Raw genomic sequence first — 21,511 nt, 5'->3', positions numbered from 1 at the left:
CAGTACAGCGCTTAAGTGTACTAAGTAACTTGTATACCGCTGAATGTGTGAGGTAACTTGTTCCCTGCTCTACAGGGTTGCTGCCTGTTGTGGTTATAATACCTATTATTATTATTATTATTTATAATTTATATTATTGTATGATAGATATGTACAGTTATTGTCAAAAAAAGTGGACCAATGACAGCACGCCTCTCAAACTTTAGGAAACGCAACACGTGTGGCCGCTCCTGATTGGCTGAGAGCTGCACCAGCTGAGTAAAATGTAGACTGCAGCTGCCGCTGCTGCTTCCTCAAGACTCAAGATCGGTCTCCGGATCTGCTGGTGCTCACAGGTCAGTGCAAACATTTCCCACCTTCTCCCTCAAATATGTACGCGCACATTTGCGCTTAGTTACCCATATGTTATTTACGGAGGATTGTTGAAATGTGATGCTTTTACGCGCACGCAGGGAGAGAAAAAAAAATCCGCGCTTCCCTTATTGTTGACCTAAAATAGATCAAGCCACGTTTTGTATCTTCCCTCCACATCATATCTTCATTTCCGTTTATCTCGCACTGTTTACGTCGACAGCTTGTTCAGTCATTATCATGATTAATCAGAATAATGTGTTTATCTGATTGAGCCGTTCTGTCGGTATTGCTGAGATATTCCGTGTACGTCTGAAGCGGATCGTTTTGAAACAACAGGAGATATGGACACGTAGCATTTGATCACCGTGTGAGGGATGATGCTTAGTAAACTTTTTTTGGTTTAATCTCGGCCTCATCTACTTTGTGTATAACTGCCATGCACATTGACGCCATTGTTAATGAAATATGATTACAACGAGGGTTATAGAGGATCAAAGTGACCATTATCAAGCGCATGTTGTTGCATCCCCGCCATATATCCCCCTGTATGTATTTCTAACCTGGTAACCTCCCACCACTCCTCATTACAACACTTTCTTGAGGGAGTCTGAAAAGCACACCGAGGAGAAGACTTCATGGCCTTCCTCTGGTTTTTCAGGTTTAGGGCCGCTCCCATTTTTCAGTCATATTATTATTGGCAAACTTGTTTGAGTTGTATACACATCACAGTGAAACATGCATTATCACTATGAGGTGTATATTGTGGCATTTTCAACTTAATCTGCCATTCTGGATCTTTAAATGTATTCTGTTATAACAGTATTTGAGTTTTCAAAAAAAAAAATCTATATAAAATCAGTATTTTTTTTTACTGAAAACACTTCTAAGGAGGTGTACCCAAGACACACACACACACACACACACACACACACACACACACACACACACACACACACACACACACACACAAGGAAGTATGGAAACAAATGTCTGCCTGAGCTGTAGGAGTGCATTCAAAGATCTGATTTATTTGCATTTGATCAACATAAATGTAAAATAATTGGTAGTCAACTTGCAAACTTTTTAAACTTCACTGCATGAACTAGAGAGACGGATGTTATTAAGGCCGTAAGGTGAGTCTGTTTCTGCTATTTACTCTCCAAGTAAAGTCAAACAACATAAATCCTCCTGCTGAAAGTCACAGATGGTCGGTAACGTCTTGTGTTGTAAACAGGTTTTCGATGCCTCAACATGCTGTGATGTGAAGTGCTGGATGTTGAAGCAGATCCTCTAACAGGAATCTGAGGAATGCAGCTTGTGTTTGTCGATTTCTCTCTTCTTAAACAGCATTTTCTAAACAGTAGGTAGTGCTCTTTTGGCCATGCTGTGCAGTCACATGAGCAGTTGAACTACAGACATGGGATGATCCTAAAGTGACCGTGCAGTGTAATTTGCCTTTGAGTACAGGACGAGCTTTCATTACTGCAAACAGAGAGGGACACTATGTGTAGTTTTGTGATTCAGGAGCTGACTGCCACGCTGTCGTCACTCTGCTCTGGTCATTTGATAACACCACTGTCAGTCTGTTTTTGGGTTGATCTTGCACGCAAATAGCTGAGTTGTCTGGTGTTTACACAACAATCAATAGCGGCTCTGATGTGAGACCTTTTCTTTTCTTTTTCAAAGCAGGAAATTTAGGTCAGGAGGTTAGAAAAGTCACCCCAACCAAGCGGCAACCTCCGATGCAGAAAAATAAATCCAACACGGAAGAGCCAAAACTTTAGTTCCTCAAATGGAGAGCGAGTCAATCTTCATCGGCTAGAGCCGCCCACTTTGAGCTTCACAACGGCTCTTCAGAAACATATAGGCGACGTCACACAGAGATTGTCATTATTTCAAAACAGTCTGTTTTTACTCTGTTACTTCGTTTGCTGAAGCATATCTTTGCTGTTGTAACAACCAAATTCCCCCCTGGGGATGAATAAAGTATCTATCTATCTATTTATCTATCTATGATCCAAACCTCAAATGTCATAACCTACTAAAGTGATTTTTAAAAAAATCATGTGAGAGGATCCGCATTAATGAACCAACCTCAAATTAGCATGCTTCTGCATGGAGCGTTAAGAGAAGAATGATTTACTGTAACGGCTTTTTCTTCGAAAAGATTTTTCAGAGAAACTTGGAAAATAAGAAAATAAGATGCATACATTCATCCCAAGTTTGTTCAAATACCTCTTTTCATCTGGCATGGCTAATGAAAAAAATATGAATCAATCAGCTTATTCACAGAATAGCAACAATTTTGGTAATTGGTTGTATTTCAAACAAAAATGCCAAACATTCCCCTCAGTTGTGAGGATTTGCTTTTCCTTTCATTATGTGATAGTAGACAGCATATGTGGGAGTTATGGACCATTGGTCTGAGACATAAGACGTTATAGGTTTGAGCTACTGTGATTGTGACATTTTCTAGACTAAGTGACAATTATTCAAGAAAGCTATCCGATTTATCTATGATGAAAATAATTATTGCAGTTTAGTTTAAGCAAGACCTTAAATATATGTGAACAAACTGAGTAATACAGTGTGCTGTAGTTTTTTTATTCAAAGTCACTAAAACTGACCTCAGTGGAAGAGCAAAGCGCCTAAAGGTACCCTGTTCAGTTTTTAACCACTAGTTGTTGTTTTTTTTTGTTTGTTTTTTAATATACAAGTGGGTCCCCACTGTTTGTTCATGTGAATCAGGAAGTGATGCATATTCCTGCTGATTGACAGTTGACACGCTAAGAAGTGTAGCACTGCAGCTCACAAAGGTAATAAAAAAGTCTGCTTTGGAAATGTTCAATCAGGAATGATATGCATCCAACACATTTTAATCTTAACATAACATTTGCTTCTTAATCTGACCTTTTGAATTCGATTTCCTGCCCATATTGACTCGTGCACAGTCATTTCTAAACGACAACACGTTTTTCTTTGACCTGCAGCGTTGAGGTCATTTGTCCTGATGCTGTGTTGGGAGCCGTTGACGGGTGTGTGACCTTTGTTCTACTTCACAAATCCCACCCTCCCTCCACCCTCCCTCTCCCCTACATTTCTCCACTGTGAGAACATGTGACTGGTAGTGTGCGATTTCACCAGGAAGGTCGAGACCTGCAGTCTTGAGCGTGGTTGTCTTGTGCAAGGTCAGCCTTTGTGTCCTAACACTGGGGTCAGACGTGACTGGAGGAGGCTGGACGTGAGTCCATCAGAGGGGCGAAGCAGAGGAAAGATGTCACATTAGCTTCAGCAAACATCCAGTAGCCACGCTGTGACAAATGTATGTACTGAGACCGATAGGTTGTCTTTTCCTGTTCAAACGTGTACAGTTTTCAGGTAGTGTCTAAAGTAAATCAGTTGCCTTGGAGCATTCTAATTTATTTATACCTGTAAACCTAAGTGGTTTTACACAAGAATATTCCGACTCATCCTTCTATTTAGATTATTTCCCTCAAGACGTGCTCATGGAGCCCCTAATGTCCCAAAAGGTAATATTTTTTTTATCTTGTGCACAAGATTAAAAAAATAATTAATGAGCTGGACTGAAGCAGATCGAGCATCAAGATCCAAAGGCCCATGAATTTTATATGTAACATTTTGTGTTTTTACAACGGAGTCAATAGTGAAACACTGTGGTAATTTCCTGAACACATTCGGTTTCAGGTTTAATAAATGGACTTGTTCTTCCTTTATTTTTAGAGAGCTATATTAGGCAGAAAATCTGTAACTGACAATCATTCATATACAACAAGGATGTGGAGAAGACATTGTTTTATAGATGTCCATGACATCAAGGTTGCAAATATTGATTCATTTTGTCATTCTTTAACCTGCTATGGCAACGTATGGCCATCCTAATTTAAAAAAGTACCCATTTTCTCATTAATAAGATCCCTTTCACTGCACACCAAATTATTTGATTTACGAGACACTTTGCTTGCTATAACATCTTGTTTTATTCAAAAACTGCCTGTATGTGTATTGCATGTGTCTATATCATCTTGGTCAAACAAGACACCTCTTCTTCCTCTAACATGAGATGTTCTTAAAACAAGTCAGACATATTGTTTAAATTTAAAAAATGTCCAGTCTGTGTCTAAATGGAAGACACTGCAGCCTTCATCGACTAGAAAAACATTTACTGATTTTAAAAATGGTTTGGTAAAGTTTTATTTCATGCTCAGGCTGAGACACGTGCAAATTATCATCCATCCATGTTTTATACCTGCTGATCCTCTGCAGTTATATTCCAAATCACAAAAATACTCCATTTATGTATACACATAACACAAAAATTGGGTAATCTTTACAATTAACCCTGCTCTAGATGTGTAACATGAACGCTATGATGAGCTCCTTAGCCTGGGAAGTAACTATTTACTAATGTTGTAAGCTAGTTTGCTAGACATGCTCATTTAACACATTTCTGTCATTTGTGTGCTTGTGTTCTTGGATTTGGAAGACACCACCCTCCAAACTCTGTAAATGTCAAGTCTATCTCTTACATCAGCCCCATGAATCGATTAATCATCTAAATATTTCAGCTGCGCATGACGTACACAAATTTGTGCAGATTCATGTAACCGCTGAGAGAAAGCTGCTTCTGAGATTTGGAAGTGACCGTCTTGCCAAAATGGGATTGACTTAAGTTTGTTTAAAGTCTCCACGTGTTGAATCCTCAAGTGTTAAGGTTGTAATAATGAGCTTAAATCATTTAAGCTAACCCACACCGAGTAGTCAGTTTTCTTTGTCTGTAAGCGCCGTCCCACAAAGAGGAACTTGAACATTTTTGAGGAAATTAAGTGTGACTGACCAACCATGTGTTTTTTCTTTTTGTAACTTCCTGGCTGTGGTTTCAAAATTACAGCTGTAGTCTATGCTCAAGCTGCAGTCTTGATGTTCTGTTATGTGTCAAATGAACCAGCTGCCCTCTCCCCCTCTTTTTTCCAATGTCTTGTGTGTGGGGTGACCAGCGAGCTGGCTCTGCCATTGGCTTGTCATCTTCCCAGTCCAAGTATGGAGAGTGGGGGGGGGGGGGGGGGGGGTTGTTGTTGCATTACCTTTTGACTTCAACAACTCTCTCACGCACATGAGCTGAAACTTAGCCCTATTTTAATTATTGCTTCATCTATCAATTACTCTTGATAAATTATGTAGTCTGTAAAATAAGTAAGAAAATCACCGGGACAAATACCAACAAAACAGATGTTTCTAGAGACCAAGTCGTGTTTTAGTGCTGAAAAGATCAATTGATCAAATGTTTCACAAATTTTCCAACAAAACGATTGAAAGAAAGGCTTCACATTCACAGGTTTCAGCTTTACACATGGCAGGATTTGCTGCATCTCTTATTACAAAAAACTGAACACCTTTTGTGTTTTGGACTTGTGTTCAGACCAAACGAGACATTTGAAGACTCCACCTTGGCCTCTGCACAGTTATGATAACATTTAGCAAAAGTTAGTTATTCGATAATGATAATGGACAGTGGCAGTTTTCAAGTTTTGTTCATATCAAATAGAAACATTATGTTCATAAAGCTGTTTGTAACCAAATTGTAATTTGATGATCAGTTTTGAATAATATATTTGTTGATTTCAGTTGGGGCAGGCAATATGACAATTTAGCATCAATGTGATGAAATATCTTGATTTGTCAGGAATGTAATTGGCAGGATTAACAAAAAACATCTTCTCTTATTGTATCCATAAAACCCAGGTAATATCTATTGTCTGTATTGCTATGTATGTGGATCTCATGATCTACAATTGCATACCAGGACAGGATTTAGAATAGGATTTTATCCATACTACCCTACCACCATGTTTCAGCGTTGTACATTACTGTTACATCCATGTGTATTTTGCTTGTTACAGTCAGCTGATGAAAGTTGGCTCAGGTCTGCTTGTAGCAGACAACATCAGCAGAAAATGTTTAGATCCACATGTTCACATTCAACCCACAGTTTTCATTTGTCTCAGTTGAAAATGCAAGAACATAAGATGTAGATTGTCTCTCAACTGTAGTTAATTAACTGAAAATATTAACTTATTATTCATCTTAGACTCAAAGGAATCTGCTCATATGCTCAGGTTTGTGTGTCTGGGACTCTGGGATATCAGTTGTAAAAAACAGAGATTTTGTCAACATATCTATTATGTAGAATACAAAAACCTTCTTGTAATAAGCATGTAATTCTTTTGTTCGACAAGTTTCACCTGTTTAGACGCTCGGCAACACAAGAATTGCACACACTGTGTCCAGATAATGTATGATAAGACATTGATCCTTCAGTCTTGAATACACATCACTCAAAATGTTTCAGTCACTCAGATCGGCGATCAGTTAAGTTGGAATTCTGCTTGGATTTGTGGCCGGCATTACCTTTTTTTTAATACTGGTTTTTCCACGCCTGATAACCACTTGTTATCCACTCTTTATATCGGTTGTGTTTTCACAAGGACGAAAAGCTCAAACTGTGGGTTTATATCAACCCGCTGCCTGAGTATCGCTCCAGTGAGTGGGCAGCTTTGCCTCACGCCTCTGTGTTTCTGTTTGAGAGGGGCGTGTTTCTGCTATTCATAGTTGTGAGAACCTCAAAGGTCTATTAGAGGTCGGTGCGAGTCCTTCTAATAGCAACTGCAGCAAAGCGCCGGCCAGATAGCTGTACCGCGCTGCCTTTGGACACTGTCTGTACGAATCTTCATTTACACACACACACACACTGTGGGACTGTGAGTATAGAGATTTATTATATCTTCATTTGTCAACAATCAATATTAAAGTTTTTGATTTGCTGTCACAGATGTGGTGTGATCATCTCGTCTTTCATAGTGGTTAATAGGAACACCTGTAAGACTTACTGTAGTGTTGTGTTTTATATTTAATTTTTGATTTATTGTATTTAATTCACAAATATAACTGAACAGCTTGAATGAATCCTGCCAGTGCTTTTTGTTTTGGTATTTGAATATATACATGAAAGAGATTATCATTTATCTCTTTTGATCCTCGAGCACGTTCTACAATTTACTGCATTTAAATTGTCATAAAAAGTAAATTGAAGAAAAGTAGCTTGTCTACAATGCTTTGTCCCAGTTGGCACTGGTGTCAGTTGCCATGAGATCAGTGGTAATAATAGAAGTAGGTGAGAAGTCAATTGTTACCTACTGTATGTGGTGGCGGTTCATTTACATACAGGGCTGTTACCATCTAATCTAGAGGTTAAATGACTTGAACATGGTGCACATAAAGCAACATTAAATATTGATGCATTTCCATATTCAGATGTGATATTTGAAAAATACCTGCAGGTGAGATAGGTCCTATTAGAAGTTGAGTTTAAATTTGTCTTTCCTGCCAAAAGCTTGTCTAATTAATTTCCATCAACTTAATTAACTTAATTAGAATCATTTGACTTTTCTATTAGAATTTAGTGGAACAGAGCCATATATCCACTTAAATGTGCTTTCAGCCCAGTGAGTTCATTTCTAAGAAAGAAAGCCTCACTTCCCCTCAGACGTACTGTAAGTAGAGTAGCGTTCATTGTACAGCGTCTGTGGTCGTGTCCTTATAACTCCATGGAGGCTTGTGATCGGAAGATGTGTGTGGCGTCATATTTCCATCCTGTGTCTTTGTTTCAGAAACTGTTGAATGGGATAGCACATCTTCCTTTTGTATGCATTGTTTGTGGAAGTAAGAACAGTGACAGCGTCTTTCTGTTAGAAGGTTCTTTAAAAATAATCATCTTTTAGTTTTTGGGGATTTTAGACCTAAAGACAGCTCAAAGAAAACGGTAATTTTCTCATTTAAGGACTGACATTTCTTGTTCTCTTAAACAGCAAATTAATGGTATTTTTGTGCTCTGAATAATTCCCGTAACTGATCATCTTTATGTATCACATATCTAATGAAGTTAGACTACTTTTAAAGGAAGAAATGCAACAAGAATAGCTGAACATGGAATAAGGTAAAGAATTTGATTCTCCTGGAAAAAGGAAAACAAAGTGTATCAAATTTAACATTTAAAAAAAGTGCACGATAGACTGATGTACAAACAAATTAAAATCAACTCCAGAGATTTGTGATCTATAGTGTTAAGATCTTTAAAGCTAAGGTTTCTGCTGTTGGAAGGGCCTAATGAAACGAAACCTTCAAATCTGAAGATTTGAGCTATTAAACAAGTGATATAATTGAAAAATACCAAATAATCAAGTTGTGGATCATCAGTGAATGTCAGGTTTGAACACCACTGCTGCTTTATCACCCTGTCCTACATGATTCACTGTGGATCTGTCCTTGAAGCTTTATTTTGGTTCCATACTGTATGTTTCTGTACATGGTCATGCCAGAAATGTAGTCATACCAGTTCTGTATTATGTTTAACTTACTTGCTTACTGTCCATTGCTTGACAGTGACAGGAAGAAATTAAAGTGTAAAATAAGAAATATTCTACAAAATGATGTGACTTTAGATCACTTTTTGACATGTGGCTAATTGAGGACTTTTTTAAATCTGTGGCGGATGATTATCAAAATGGTTAATTTTCTGTCAAACGACTAATTGATTAATCTTTCTGTTTCCTGTACCTTTTGCTTTCAAAATATCCATTAAAAACAAACACAAGTAATAATTTTTAAAAGTACCAAAGAGAAAATATAATTTAATGTAAAAAATAAATAAATAAAAGTTCATTAATTTGACACATAACAGAATAAAAAAATCGCCTTACATGGAGTGTATTCAGAATAGCATGTATTTGTGATGACATTGACACAGATGGTAGTAAATTGCCTTTAACTCTGAATGGGACCACTATTCTTCTTCTGTGTGAGCGGGTTGTGATGTTGCTCTGTGAGCGTCTGAAACAAGAGACCCATTGATAAAAACAGATCAAATACTGCCGCCTGCTGTGTCACTGCATCCTGAAAGAACTGCATTGTAGACGATTTCCTTTTGAAAGAAGAAACATTTTAAAACGGTTTTCTAAAATCTTAAAGTAAAATAAACGCTCATCATGGATGGTAAATTGATTATTTTTGTAATAAAACATATTTTACAAAGATATGTCTGAGCTTTACTGGAACAGAGGCACACACGCAGAATATATGTTTCTGTCTCCTTTTCCCTGCAGGGTCCGTGCAGAACAGTCATGCAGGCTCAGGAAGTCCTGAGACAGCTGCGATTTCCCGAGCTGGAGGATGTTCGGCATTACATGCGCGGCTTGCCCACCAATGCACTCATGGGGATGGGTGCTTTCGCCGCCATCGCTACCTACTGGTTCGCCACCCGGCCGAAAGCCCTCAAACCACCCTGTGACCTCGGCCTGCAGTCAGTGGAAATGCCAGTAAGTGATCTCTTTTCTTTTCCTCTGCTAATATCAAATGTCCCGATATGAATAAATGCAATGTGGATCCTACAACACAGAAAACAAATACTGTCTATCCACTGTCTTGTAATCCTGTGAGTTAGAGGAATAACTGTAGAATGACCCGACTACTGGAAAGAGAGCAGTCAGCAGCCCTCATTCAGCAATGATAACTTTAAATACAGCTGACGTTCTTTAAATTACGAGCTTTGACATCGTCACTACTTGTCACACTTTGAGTGCTAAAAAGTTAATCTTAGGCTAGTTAAAGTTAGCTGTGCTGGTAAAGTGGACTTCATAGATATTTTTTATCACTTCAGGACAACTTTCTCATAAAGCCCCCTTGGGTTTATTAGCTGTAACAACATATTTAATTTATGGTTTATACATTACTTATCAAAGCTTAATTCAAGCCATCAACTTCTGGGTTGCCATGTTGGGGGAAAATCCCTTTGGTTGATGTTTAACCTCCTCCAGCAGCTAGTTCTGTAGTTAATGGGCTGTTGATCATTTAATTTACACCTGCGAACCTGATGGATTTAAAACCCTTCATTAATAACTTATTAGGATAAACGCACACTTAATATTGTATTAGAGTTAATCCCAACCAATTTGAAATATTTCAGGAGATTTGTTGGTTATTGTTATGTTTTTGCAAACTGTTTGTCTCATGATTAAGTCAATAGACATAAAACTTTTGTGTGAAATTGCAACAGTAAGTTTTTAAAACAAAAACAAATGCGTTTGCAACAGAGGAAGGTGAAAATAAAGAACCTTGTTAGTTTGCTGATGTAATATTTTCAACTTGCCTTCACTGGGAACTAGTTGAGTCTTATAAAGAGAAACAAATTACTAACATAGATCTCTGCTGACTCTGAAGTGCACATGGCTTACACACCAATTTGTGTCCCACTGTTCACTGTCCTTTCACATTTCAGCTCAAACTACAACTGCTGCATCATGTACTATGCAGGATCCATGTTTGTGTTGTTACCAACATATCACAGATTACCAGGTCATCTTGAGTACAGGTGTACCACGAAATATATCTGTGCTCTCAGTCTTCTCACTTGTGCTCATGACTAGAGAAATGCTGTAATGTTTCCTGAGGCAGAGGCGTCAAAGGTTCGCTCAGTGCTGGTCTTAACATGTGTTTTTTTCTCGTAGGGTGGAGAACTTGCAAGAAGGTCGGTCCTGAACGACAGCGATGAGCACATGACACACTACTACAGCGATGCACGCACAATGTACGAAGTGTTCCAACGAGGGCTCAGAGTATCAAGTGAGTGTATCTCTTGTATCGGTTACATATGATCACATTTTTTTGGTGAATGTAGATAAAAGTGAGCATTTTCTTTCGAAGATGACGGACCATGTCTAGGATCAAGGAAACCAAACCAGCCGTACGAGTGGCAGTCTTATAGTGAGGTGAGATGTGGACCACAGACATGGAAATCGTAACATTTGAACTTTGCTAGCCAAGTCTCAATAGGTATGAAAAAGAAAAAACAACAACTAAAAATATACTTTTGTTTTGTTTTTGCACAGGTGACAGACAGAGCGGAGCACATCGGCTCTGCTCTCCTTCACAGAGGACACTCTCGTACAGGAGACAAGTTTATTGGCATCTTTTCCCAGAACAGGCCAGAGGTACAACAAATGGCCTTGTGTGTGTGTGTGTGTGTGTGTGTGTGTGTGTGTGTGTGTGTGTGTGTGTGTGTGTGTATATGTGTGTATATATATATATATATATATATATATATATATATATATATATATATATATATACATATATATGCACACGCACACACACACACTTAACTTAATATCCAGCTTTTACCTGCGCTTCCTGTAACTGAGCAGACGTCATAAGCTGAGAGTTAAATCTCAGGAAAAAGATGGTTGAGTTAAGATGTTTTTTCTGTTTTGGTCAAACCTAGAATAGAGGCATTCCCAGCATGCCTCGAAGTCTTTTTACAAATCAGGCTGGTATTGATTTTGAGCCATGATATCAAACTTTCTATGAGTAAATACAAAATAATGATGAGCTAAATAGCTAAAGAGCACTGACTGTTGGGATTCATTTATGAATAAACTCAACTCAATGAGGCTTTTGATGTTGGTTGCTGTTATGAAGTAATTTCCTTCCCAAAAGTTTTTTCAATTAGTAATGATCTATTTTATGTGGGTTTTTTTGTCACTTAGTGGACCATTTCAGAGCTGGCCTGTTACACATACTCCATGGTGGCTGTTCCATTGTATGACACACTTGGCACCGAAGCCATCGGCTACATTATCCACAGAGGTACCTAAAAGTTCACATTCAAGCACTAACCACCTGCAGCGCTATCGTTGCGCTCTAGATCAAGCACACTGATAGTGACACAAACTAAGTGGTAAATCTGGTGATGTCTGTTCTCCAGCTGCCATCTCAACGGTGATCTGCGATGTACCCGAAAAGGCTCTGATGATTTTGGACTGTGTCAGTGAGAAAAGGAGAACGGTGAAGACGATTGTGCTCATTGAGCCGTTTGACAGTGAGCTGGTGACGCGTGGACAAGAGTGTGGCATTGATATTCTGAGTTTGAAAGAGTTTGAGGTGAGAATAACAACTTTCTGTACATTATTACAACATCTATCTGCTGAGCACCAACCGTCAGCAGATGTTCAGGGAAATGATCTGTGCCTCCTGTTGTTGCTGGTTGAGTCACATTGTCATGTTCTGGTTTTAACTAAATAGAAATTAGGCCCTGAGGCGCTGCGTGTTTGAAGCATGATTCGTATCAGCCTTTCCTACAGACACGCTATATCTCACCATATGAACTTTTGTTCCAGGCCTTGGGTAAAGCCAACCTCCAGACACCAGTGGTGAGTGACCTGTTGATTACATGACAAAAATGCTGTTAATTCGCACTACATTACTACAACCAGAAACTTAAATAATTCAGTTGTAATCAGCAGGAAGATTATGTTTGGCACTCAACTAAAATGTATCCTCTTGCACATTTCAAATGCAATAGCAATTCAAGCTTTATACGCTTAAGTGTTGATCTGTGATCTGACTACAGCCCCCTACACCAGAGGACCTTGCACTTATCTGCTTTACATCCGGTACCACAGGTAATTCCACAACTTGTTTACAACGTTAATCTTTTGGAAATGTCTTCTCGTGTATAATCATGATCATCGCTTTGCTTTCAGGAAACCCAAAAGGTGCAATGCTCACTCATGGAAATGTAATCTCCAACACTGCAGCTTTCATTAGAATGACTGAGGTAAACAAACACACCAACTCGACTTGGAATAATTTAAGTATTGAATCTTAAGATAAAGGGCATTGTCTAATGTATCTTTGATTTTAAGTCCTCTTGTTTTAAAGGTGGATGCTTCTGGTGTTCTTAATTCTGAATTATTCATTTAGATTTATCTTCATGAATACACAACGTCATTTTCACTGGTGTTCCCCTCATTTTTTATAATTATTGTTTTCAGTCACAGCCTGAGAGTGAGACTGCAGACACTACTCAGAGCTGAAAAAAAGTACCTCCGCCCTCCTCTGCATGCATACAAATCATTTTATCTACTGTATGTTTTTGCTTACAGTTACTATTCCCCTAAAAAGCCCCTAGAACTGATTATCAAAGATTAGGCAGTAAAGGACAGTAGTCTTTGTAGTAAAGATGCAAATACTGTCTTCTCTATCAAAGAAACTAAATGTGATTTTGAGGAGGAGTAATGCATAAATAATGCAGCAATTTACACTGCACATTTTTGTTGTACTATCATTATCTTGGAAAGCACAAGACACAATGTCATCATAACTGGAATGATCATGCTGGAAATGGCATCCTGCCCGTTCTTTTACACATTTGACTGAATGCCCCAACTTCTGGAACCAAACCTACATCTTTGCATTCATGAGATTTGGATCCCAGAAATTGTAAATGTTGAGCTTTTTGATAAACCTTGCTTAAAATCTAAAATCCTGTCTGACTCAGGTTGACCCTCTTTAACCCCTTTTTATTATTTCTTGTCCGTCTCGCCTCTGTTCATCTGTTCTCCCCTCATGTCTGCTCCTCCCTCCCTCCCCCTGTGTATGTTGTCGTCCAGGGCATACTGAAGCCCAGCAATAAAGATGTGCAAATCTCCTTTCTTCCTTTGGCCCACATGTTTGAGAGAGTGGTGGAGGTACAGTTTGCCATGCTTGGCCTGCATACATGCATGTGTTTTGTTTTGTGTGTCCTCCGCAGGTACACTGCATGCTGAACCTCCATGATATTCATGTATCCTACCTCCCTCTAGCTCACATGTTTGAGAGAGTTGTACAGGTATGTGTTGGAGTTGCTTTCCTTCAGATGTGTTGCACAAATGAAATGATAAGTGTGGTTTAAAGGTTTAATAGGAAAGCATGTTTATTATCCTCAAAGTAAGGCATCAAATGACCTGCAGCTGAGGAAGTGAGAAACTGTGTGGTGTTAGACAGTGACACCAAAAATGCAGCATGTGTGTTGGTCAAATTCATGACTTCTTTAGTTGTTTTGAGGAATTTGTGATCAATAGATGTCCTTGACATCTTTGCCTCGCAAAGTAACTTAATAGCATGGCCAGTAACAGCTTCTGGAAAATACTGCAGTGGGTTCAAATAACGCACACTGGATATTTAGTGAAATGTTCCCAACAACACTGCCCCCCTGTGGTTAAATTGTCACACTGATGTAATTTGCAACAACAAGGAATAAGCAGCTCTCTTGTCATCAGGGTGTCATCCTCATCCACGGGGCTCGAATCGGCTATTTCCAAGGCAACATTCGACTTTTGATGGATGATTTGAAAACGCTGCAGCCAACAGTTTTCCCTGTGGTCCCACGTCTCCTCAACCGCATGTTTGATAAGGTCAGAGTTTATGTAATGTTACTCATGATAAAGTCATATTGAGGAAAAGAGCCAATTGTTTCACTAGTTCTTATTTCTTCAAGAACCTCCTTGTCTGACTACAGGTTGTTTTTTTTATTATTCAATTAATTTACTTACTAATTTACTTGTCTTTTTTCTCTGGTCTGCTGCCTTGTTTAATGTTTATCAATTGTGGTGATTAAAATAAAGCTTGTCTCAATTACTCACAGGTATTTAGTCAAGCCAACACGCCGCTGAAGAGATGGCTGCTCGACTTTGCTTTCAGTAGGAAGGAGGCAGAGCTTAAAAGTGGTGTGGTCAGAAAGGACAGCTTGTGGGACAAACTCATCTTCAAAAAAGTGCAGGTAAACATGGCATCTTGTGTTCTTGTGTTCATTTGATATTATTTTATATTGTTAAAGACATAATAATTTTTTTTTTTTTTTTTTAATTTTAAAGGTCAGATAAACACCGACCACATGACAAGTTCCTTACAGTAATTTTACTAATTGAGTAACCAGTGGGTTTTATGATGTATGAAAAACAATGTTCTTCCCATTTCTTTCACACTTTGCAGGCGAGCCTTGGCGGTCGTGTCAGACTCATCATCACAGGGGCAGCGCCGGTGTCTCCAACCATCCTGACGTTTCTACGAGCTGCACTAGGCTGCCAGGTGAGCCGCATCCACTCGCTCAACTCATTTATTGTTTGGTAATGTTTGCATGAATATCACTAAAAACATGCTCTGCACTCCAGTTTTATGAAGGCTACGGCCAGACTGAATGTACAGCTGGGTGCTCCATGTCAATGCCCGGGGACTGGACAGCAGGTAAAGACGCTTGTCCGTTTTCATACAGCTCATGAGTGAAATTTAATCAGTTCTGTCTTTGAACCATGAAACTCAACTGTGACTATTTTGTGTCTGCAGGTCACGTTGGGCCTCCTCTGCCCTGCAATGCTATCAAACTGATGGATGTGACAGAAATGAACTACCTTGCAGCCAATGGAGAAGGAGAGGTGAAGAGTGCTTTTTCAGTAACGATTAAGTACATAAAGTTACACAGGGAAATGTATTTATTTGCTTTTTAAGTAGAGATACTTAACGGCTAGTATTCTTTTTATAAATTATGATTATTATAAAAATAACAAATATTCCAAAAACCAACAGTGAAATTATACTACTAGCCAGTACTGTAGAACACATGCCTCAAAGCCATATCAAGAACTATTAAAAGCACATAAAATGAGCCATACTGTTGCATTTGTGGTGTCATAGAGTGTTTTCATTACAATGAACACGGTCAGTGTAGCTTATTCTAAAACAACTCCATGTCTACATTTTCTGTCTCTGAAGAGTCACACTTTAAGCAAATCTAATTTTCAGCAAATTTAATGAAAAGACCAAAAATAAATGGGGAACCCTTTATGATGAATATTTTATTACAGTGTAATGAGGGTTAGAAAACTCACATGACTGTAGAGGAAAACACAGAAGGCAAATCGAAACACGATAAACACAAGTAACACATGAAAGTTAATTAAGTTCATTTTCCAGTACGTTAAGAGCCTAAATGCTAACAAACATGCTAACAAACGTGTGACTATGACAATGTGTGATGTTAAATACATTAAAAATGTCATAGTACACTATGTAAAAAAAAAGTCATAAAAAATGTAGTGTAGTATGTCATAAATGTCATACCAATGTTACAAAAAGTTAAAATATTGTATGTCTATAAATGCCATTAAAAAGACAAAGTATAGCATGTCATAACAAAAGTCATAAAAAACATCCTAAAAAAGTTTGTCATGTTATAAAAGATGTCATAGTATAGTGTGCCATAAATCTTTCATTTTGTACTATAGTATGCCATGAATTTTAAAGTCATAGTATGTGATAAAACATTTAATAAAAATGCATTTTGAAAGATTGATGTAAAACGTTTTTATACCAATTAAGTTCTTATTTTTTGAGTTGACGAATATAGTATGCCATGAATAACAAATGTCAAACTTAAAAACAATCATAAAAAGTCAATGACATAAAAAAGTCATAGTATAGCATAAAATATTTCATTAAAAAAAATCTGCATAGCATAAAAATTGTCATACAATGTAATAAAGTTCATATTAAAGTCTGTTATTAAAAAAGACTTTGTGACTTTTTTTTACAAAGTAGCATGTATACAAATATATCTGCAAATGTGCCAAATTCAAGCTTTCAAAGAAATGTGATTTTCATCAATGTTGTCACCTTTTAGGTGTGTGTCAAAGGACCAAATGTATTCCAGGGATACCTGAAAGATCCTGAGAAAACTGCAGAGGCTATCGACGATGATGGATGGCTGCACACGGGAGACATTGGGAAATGGCTTCCTGTAAGTGAAACAGGCTGATGGAGCACTATTGATATATGATTATTGATATGGGTATATGTATTACGTCTGGTTGCATAGCATCAGTTGTAACCATAATTTCAGTTTGTGTTTCTCTCCTGGTTTGTCGCAGAGTGGCACCCTAAAGATCATTGATAGAAAGAAGCACATTTTCAAGCTGGCGCAAGGAGAATACATTGCCCCCGAGAAAATAGAAACGGCGTATAGTCTCAGTGATCCAGTGGCCCAGGTATTCGTTTACGGGGAAAGCTTAAAGGTAAGTAATTAATGTGAAACTGGTGTAGTGCTAAATATCATATATTGTTATGATAATGCACAATTCAGTTTCTAGTATGGTGCAATTTGTGTAATCCATGTTACATTTTTCAGGCATGTCTGGTGGGGATAGTGGTACCTGATCCAGACTTTTTGCCTATGTGGATCAAGAAAAAAGGGATTGAAGGCTCCTACTCTGAACTGTGCAAAAACAAGGTGGGAGTAATTACTATCTGCAGCTCAAACAGCCACACGTGCTACACATGTTAACTTCTTTCTGACCGTTTTTTAGGACGTGAAGAATGCCATTCTGGAGGACATACTGAGGTTGGGCAAAGATGCAGGACTCAAGTCTTTTGAGCAGGTGATTGCCATGTTTGACTTAAAATATAATACCTTCCAGTTCTGAATTTTCCATTCAACTGCATTTGGTCTGGCAACAGAAACTAATTTAAATGCAACTTTTAATATTTGTTTTTATTTTGTGTTATTCATTCTGCTTTTGTTCTTTCTTTTTCGTCTCTGCAGGTACGTGATATTGCGTTGCACACTGAGCCGTTTTCTGTCCAGAACGGCCTGCTGACACCCACCCTGAAGGCCAAGAGGACTGAGATTCGGACCCACTTTAGAGAGCAAATTGATGAACTCTATGCCCAAATTAAGATGTAAACTGGGATCGAGGAGTATTGTCAGAAAGGTAACAATCATTTAAAGCACACGACCAGGACCCCATTGTTCGTTAAAGGGGTTTGTCATTGATTTGTTTGTCAGTGACAATCTGAGATGATTAATCTCATTTTGAAGTATGTATTGTCCCCGCTTCTTCTAGTAGCTGTACCACTAATTTCCCTTGCTATCACTGGCTAATTAGTTCAGAATATGTCATCATGTTTCTGGTCAAATCTACCTAAGAGTAAGGGTTAAAAACAGAAAGGGGAAATCTGACTTGCTCATGCCATTAACTGCCATTAAGTCTGACTGCTTCATGTTCAGAGAGGTGAAGACATTTCTACCACTTTTTTATTCTTGGGAGCCGCAGAAAAAAAATTCTATAAACATGCTTTTACAACAGTGACTTATATTGACTATTTATCTACCAGTCTATTTGATGTGTTGGTCTATCTATTTAAGTTGGTATTTAATATAATCATCAAACCTGTAAATAGTGTATCTGCTGAAAAGTCTATTTGTTTGCAGAATATTGTGCCTCATACTCTGTCGTTGTAATTCCCTGCATTCCTATTAAGGACTGATACATCGTTTTAGTGCACAATTTAGTTAATGGCCTGTTGGGAATCATACTGCTTAGTGGACTTTGTGTGCCTTTTTCTATTTTCTTTTAACACTCCATGGGAAATAAAATGCTACTTAACTGCACATGCAGTTCCTCCATCTTAGATTTTCAAATGTTAGTGCCACAGGTTGCAGGATAAAGCTGCATACCATCATTTGTAAAAATGCACTTCAGTTTTCAGGGGTTAATATTTGGAACACTGGTGTCACTGTTTATTTAAAGAAGCTTGTTTTTCAAATTAATTCCATGTCCTTTGACAACATTTCACATTAACTTTCATACATTTTCAATTTTCTTGTGTGAAACGGAGCAACATCTCAGTTGTTTGACAAAAGATTTTGTTTTGAATTCAGATGGTTTGACTGAATTATGATTTCTACACACATTTAATCACGTTAAGGCCTATTTGACATTTCGAGCCATATTATTCTTTTTGGTCTTGTTTTTTTTTTTGTTCATGACGATGTTGAAAAGGGTAAAGGTGCAGTTTTGTGCTGAAGTTACAAGTACAGTTTATTTATTTCTCAGCTGTACCAAATAAATACTTTCTTCCAAAACAGTTGTGTTTTTTGTTTATTTTGTATCTTTTATATTTGAGGGGGAAACATTTTGTGCCATTGCTGGAGGCATGTTTTCATGTTGTCGGTCCATCCAGTCTTGTGAACATCTCAGGAACACAAAAAGGGAATTTCTTAAAATGTGGCACACAGGATTCGATGATGAAGCGATATGATTTTTTTAGGTCAAAGTGACCTCACTTCCGTCTCATTCTTGTGGTATCTCGGGAAAGCCTTGAGCAAATTTCTTCAGATTTGGCACAAACATCCACTTGGACTAATTCTAGACAAACATTAAATGATTGTGTACCTTCAGCTGCTACAGTAACAGAAGGGATGTCCATGTACAATTCAACATGAAACTAGAAAAGAGAACCAAAGTGCATTGACTTGGATTGAACGCCATACTTCTGTCCTTGCTTGATGGCCCGTGCTCTCTCGTACAGTGGTAAATATTATACCATACTTATACCATGGCTTTGTAATGATTTCTTTTCATCATACTATACTATGGCTTTTTTATTAACTATTTTTGACATCCTTTACTCTGGCTTTTTAGTGCATAATTTACAATCACCTTTCTGTTACTTTTGTCGACGTACTATACATTGACTTTTTTTACATACTGTACTGTTTTTTTATGACATACTTTACTATGACTTTTTGGACATGACTTTTTTTTTACATACTGTATTATGACTTTTTTGACACTTTTTTTTACATATTGTGTTACTTTTTTGACATACTACATTCTATGCATTTTTTATAAAACACTTGTCTTTGACCTTTAACCTATGATCTGTGATATACTAACTATACTATGTTTTTTATGACACTTTTCCTATGATCTTAGACCTATGATCTGACATACTATACTATGGCTTTTTTAAATATATTTCTTGACATTTTTGACATACTATGTTAAGCTGTTTTTGATGACATTTACTTTTTTGACATGTTTGACATGATTTTTCAACATTCTATACTATGGCTTTTTGGACGTAGTGTTCATAACATCTTTAGGACTTTTTTAAAATACTATACTTCAAGTAATTAAAATACGATTTTTTTGTGACATATGCCATGGTTTTTATGACATTTTTAACGATATACAATACAATGACTTATGTATTTTTTATGTCATACTATATTATGTCTTTTTAAATGACATTTTATGACATACTATACAGGGACTTTTTTGAGGACATACTATACCACCACAATTTTATGATATATTTGACTTTTGTCATTACATTTATATAACATACTCTACCGTGACACTATGCTATAATGTTTTTCACAACATTTATAATGACATTTAATACTAGGACTCAAGGTATATTTTATTACACACTATACTATGACCTTTCATGAAGTTTTATGACATACTGTACTATGACTTTTGATGCCATTTTCTTATGACACTTCACTATGATTTTTTCATGACATTTTTAATGGCATAGTAAACTTTGACAATTTTACGATATACTTTACTATGACTTATGACATTTTCACGGCATACTATGCTGTTTTTTAATGACATTTATAACGACACACTTCACCATGATTTTTTCATGACATACTGTGGTGTGACTTTTTTAATTTTTGATACATAGTATTCATACTATGACTTTTGTAACAATATACAATAGTATGACTTTCATAATTTGATGTCATACTATGACTTTTTTATTTACATACTAAACTATGAGTCCAAAGCATTTCTTAGTTTTTCATTTTAAATATCCAACAGCTAATAATTTGAGGGTTTTTAACTAGAGGACAGAATTACTTTTCACTACATTTTTTATGACATGCTATACTACTGCTTTTTAATGACACTTTCGTCACATACCATGACATTCTATACCATCACATAAAATGTCATACTGGAATGCCATAAAACAAAGTCATAGTATAATATGCCATGAAAATGTTGTTTTCTTCTTCTTTTCTAGATTAATCAGAAGACGTGTTAAACTATCTTTATACATTCCTTTAATGACGGACGTTAGAACCTGGAATTTGTTTTTAAGTTGTCTTTATTCCTCCATTTATTGCAGTCAGAGGCATTAATAGTACTTACATTCATTTTCAGATGAGATGTTTGTCTGTTAGAACAAAGCGTCACTAAGTGTAATAATTAAATCATCAGATTTCAAAAGCATGTCAGAGAAGCAAGCATTTAGAAATCCTAAACACATGGCGCAATTATAACCAATTGGAACATTAGGTTGGACAGTGTCCTAACTGTCAACAGACTGCTCTGCCTCTTAACACTGCATCTTGGACTGTTATTGTAAAATGCGATGGGCACACTGGGATTTGATAATAGGGTTGACACTGCAATCA

The 21,511-nt window shown here is 37.3% G+C and overlaps 2 protein-coding genes across 4 annotated transcripts in view; one reads left to right on the top strand and one right to left on the bottom strand.

The window, feature by feature from the left end:
• Nucleotides 1–258: 258 nt before the first annotated feature.
• Nucleotides 259–19,161, top strand: acsl1a (acyl-CoA synthetase long chain family member 1a). 3 transcript variants are annotated; one of them, XM_068726688.1, is made up of 21 exons: nucleotides 259–335; nucleotides 9,531–9,743; nucleotides 10,932–11,046; nucleotides 11,128–11,192; nucleotides 11,313–11,414; nucleotides 11,970–12,069; nucleotides 12,188–12,363; nucleotides 12,600–12,632; nucleotides 12,833–12,884; nucleotides 12,966–13,039; nucleotides 14,015–14,092; nucleotides 14,523–14,657; nucleotides 14,888–15,022; nucleotides 15,235–15,330; nucleotides 15,414–15,486; nucleotides 15,586–15,674; nucleotides 16,919–17,035; nucleotides 17,166–17,309; nucleotides 17,423–17,524; nucleotides 17,601–17,672; nucleotides 17,837–19,161. In XM_068726688.1, the coding sequence occupies exons 2-21, from the start codon at nucleotides 9,549–9,551 to the stop codon at nucleotides 17,975–17,977; spliced, it is 2,094 nt and encodes a 697-aa protein (XP_068582789.1). In that variant the 5' UTR covers nucleotides 259–335; nucleotides 9,531–9,548; the 3' UTR covers nucleotides 17,978–19,161. The 3 variants fall into 3 exon arrangements, with proteins under 3 accessions (XP_068582789.1, XP_068582791.1, XP_068582790.1); XM_068726690.1 differs by lacking the exon at nucleotides 14,015–14,092 and adding an exon at nucleotides 13,875–13,952; XM_068726689.1 differs by lacking the exon at nucleotides 259–335 and adding an exon at nucleotides 7,034–7,130.
• Nucleotides 19,162–21,192: 2,031 nt separating this feature from the next.
• primpol (primase and polymerase (DNA-directed)) overlaps nucleotides 21,193–21,511 on the bottom strand; it is a 5,142-nt gene continuing 4,823 nt past the window's right edge. The window contains exon 14 of the mRNA XM_068727071.1: nucleotides 21,193–21,511. This exon is cut by the window's right edge and continues 361 nt beyond it. The gene's annotated coding sequence lies outside the window, so the exon portion shown is untranslated.

Source organism: Cebidichthys violaceus, unplaced genomic scaffold, assembly GCF_023349555.1.
Source record: "Cebidichthys violaceus isolate CVI_PGR_0920_01 unplaced genomic scaffold, fCebVio1.0.p SCAF_4, whole genome shotgun sequence".
Classification (NCBI taxonomy): domain Eukaryota; kingdom Metazoa; phylum Chordata; class Actinopteri; order Perciformes; family Stichaeidae; genus Cebidichthys; species Cebidichthys violaceus.
Note: the sequence above shows the minus strand (reverse complement) of the source record. Positions and strands in the feature narration are given on the sequence as shown.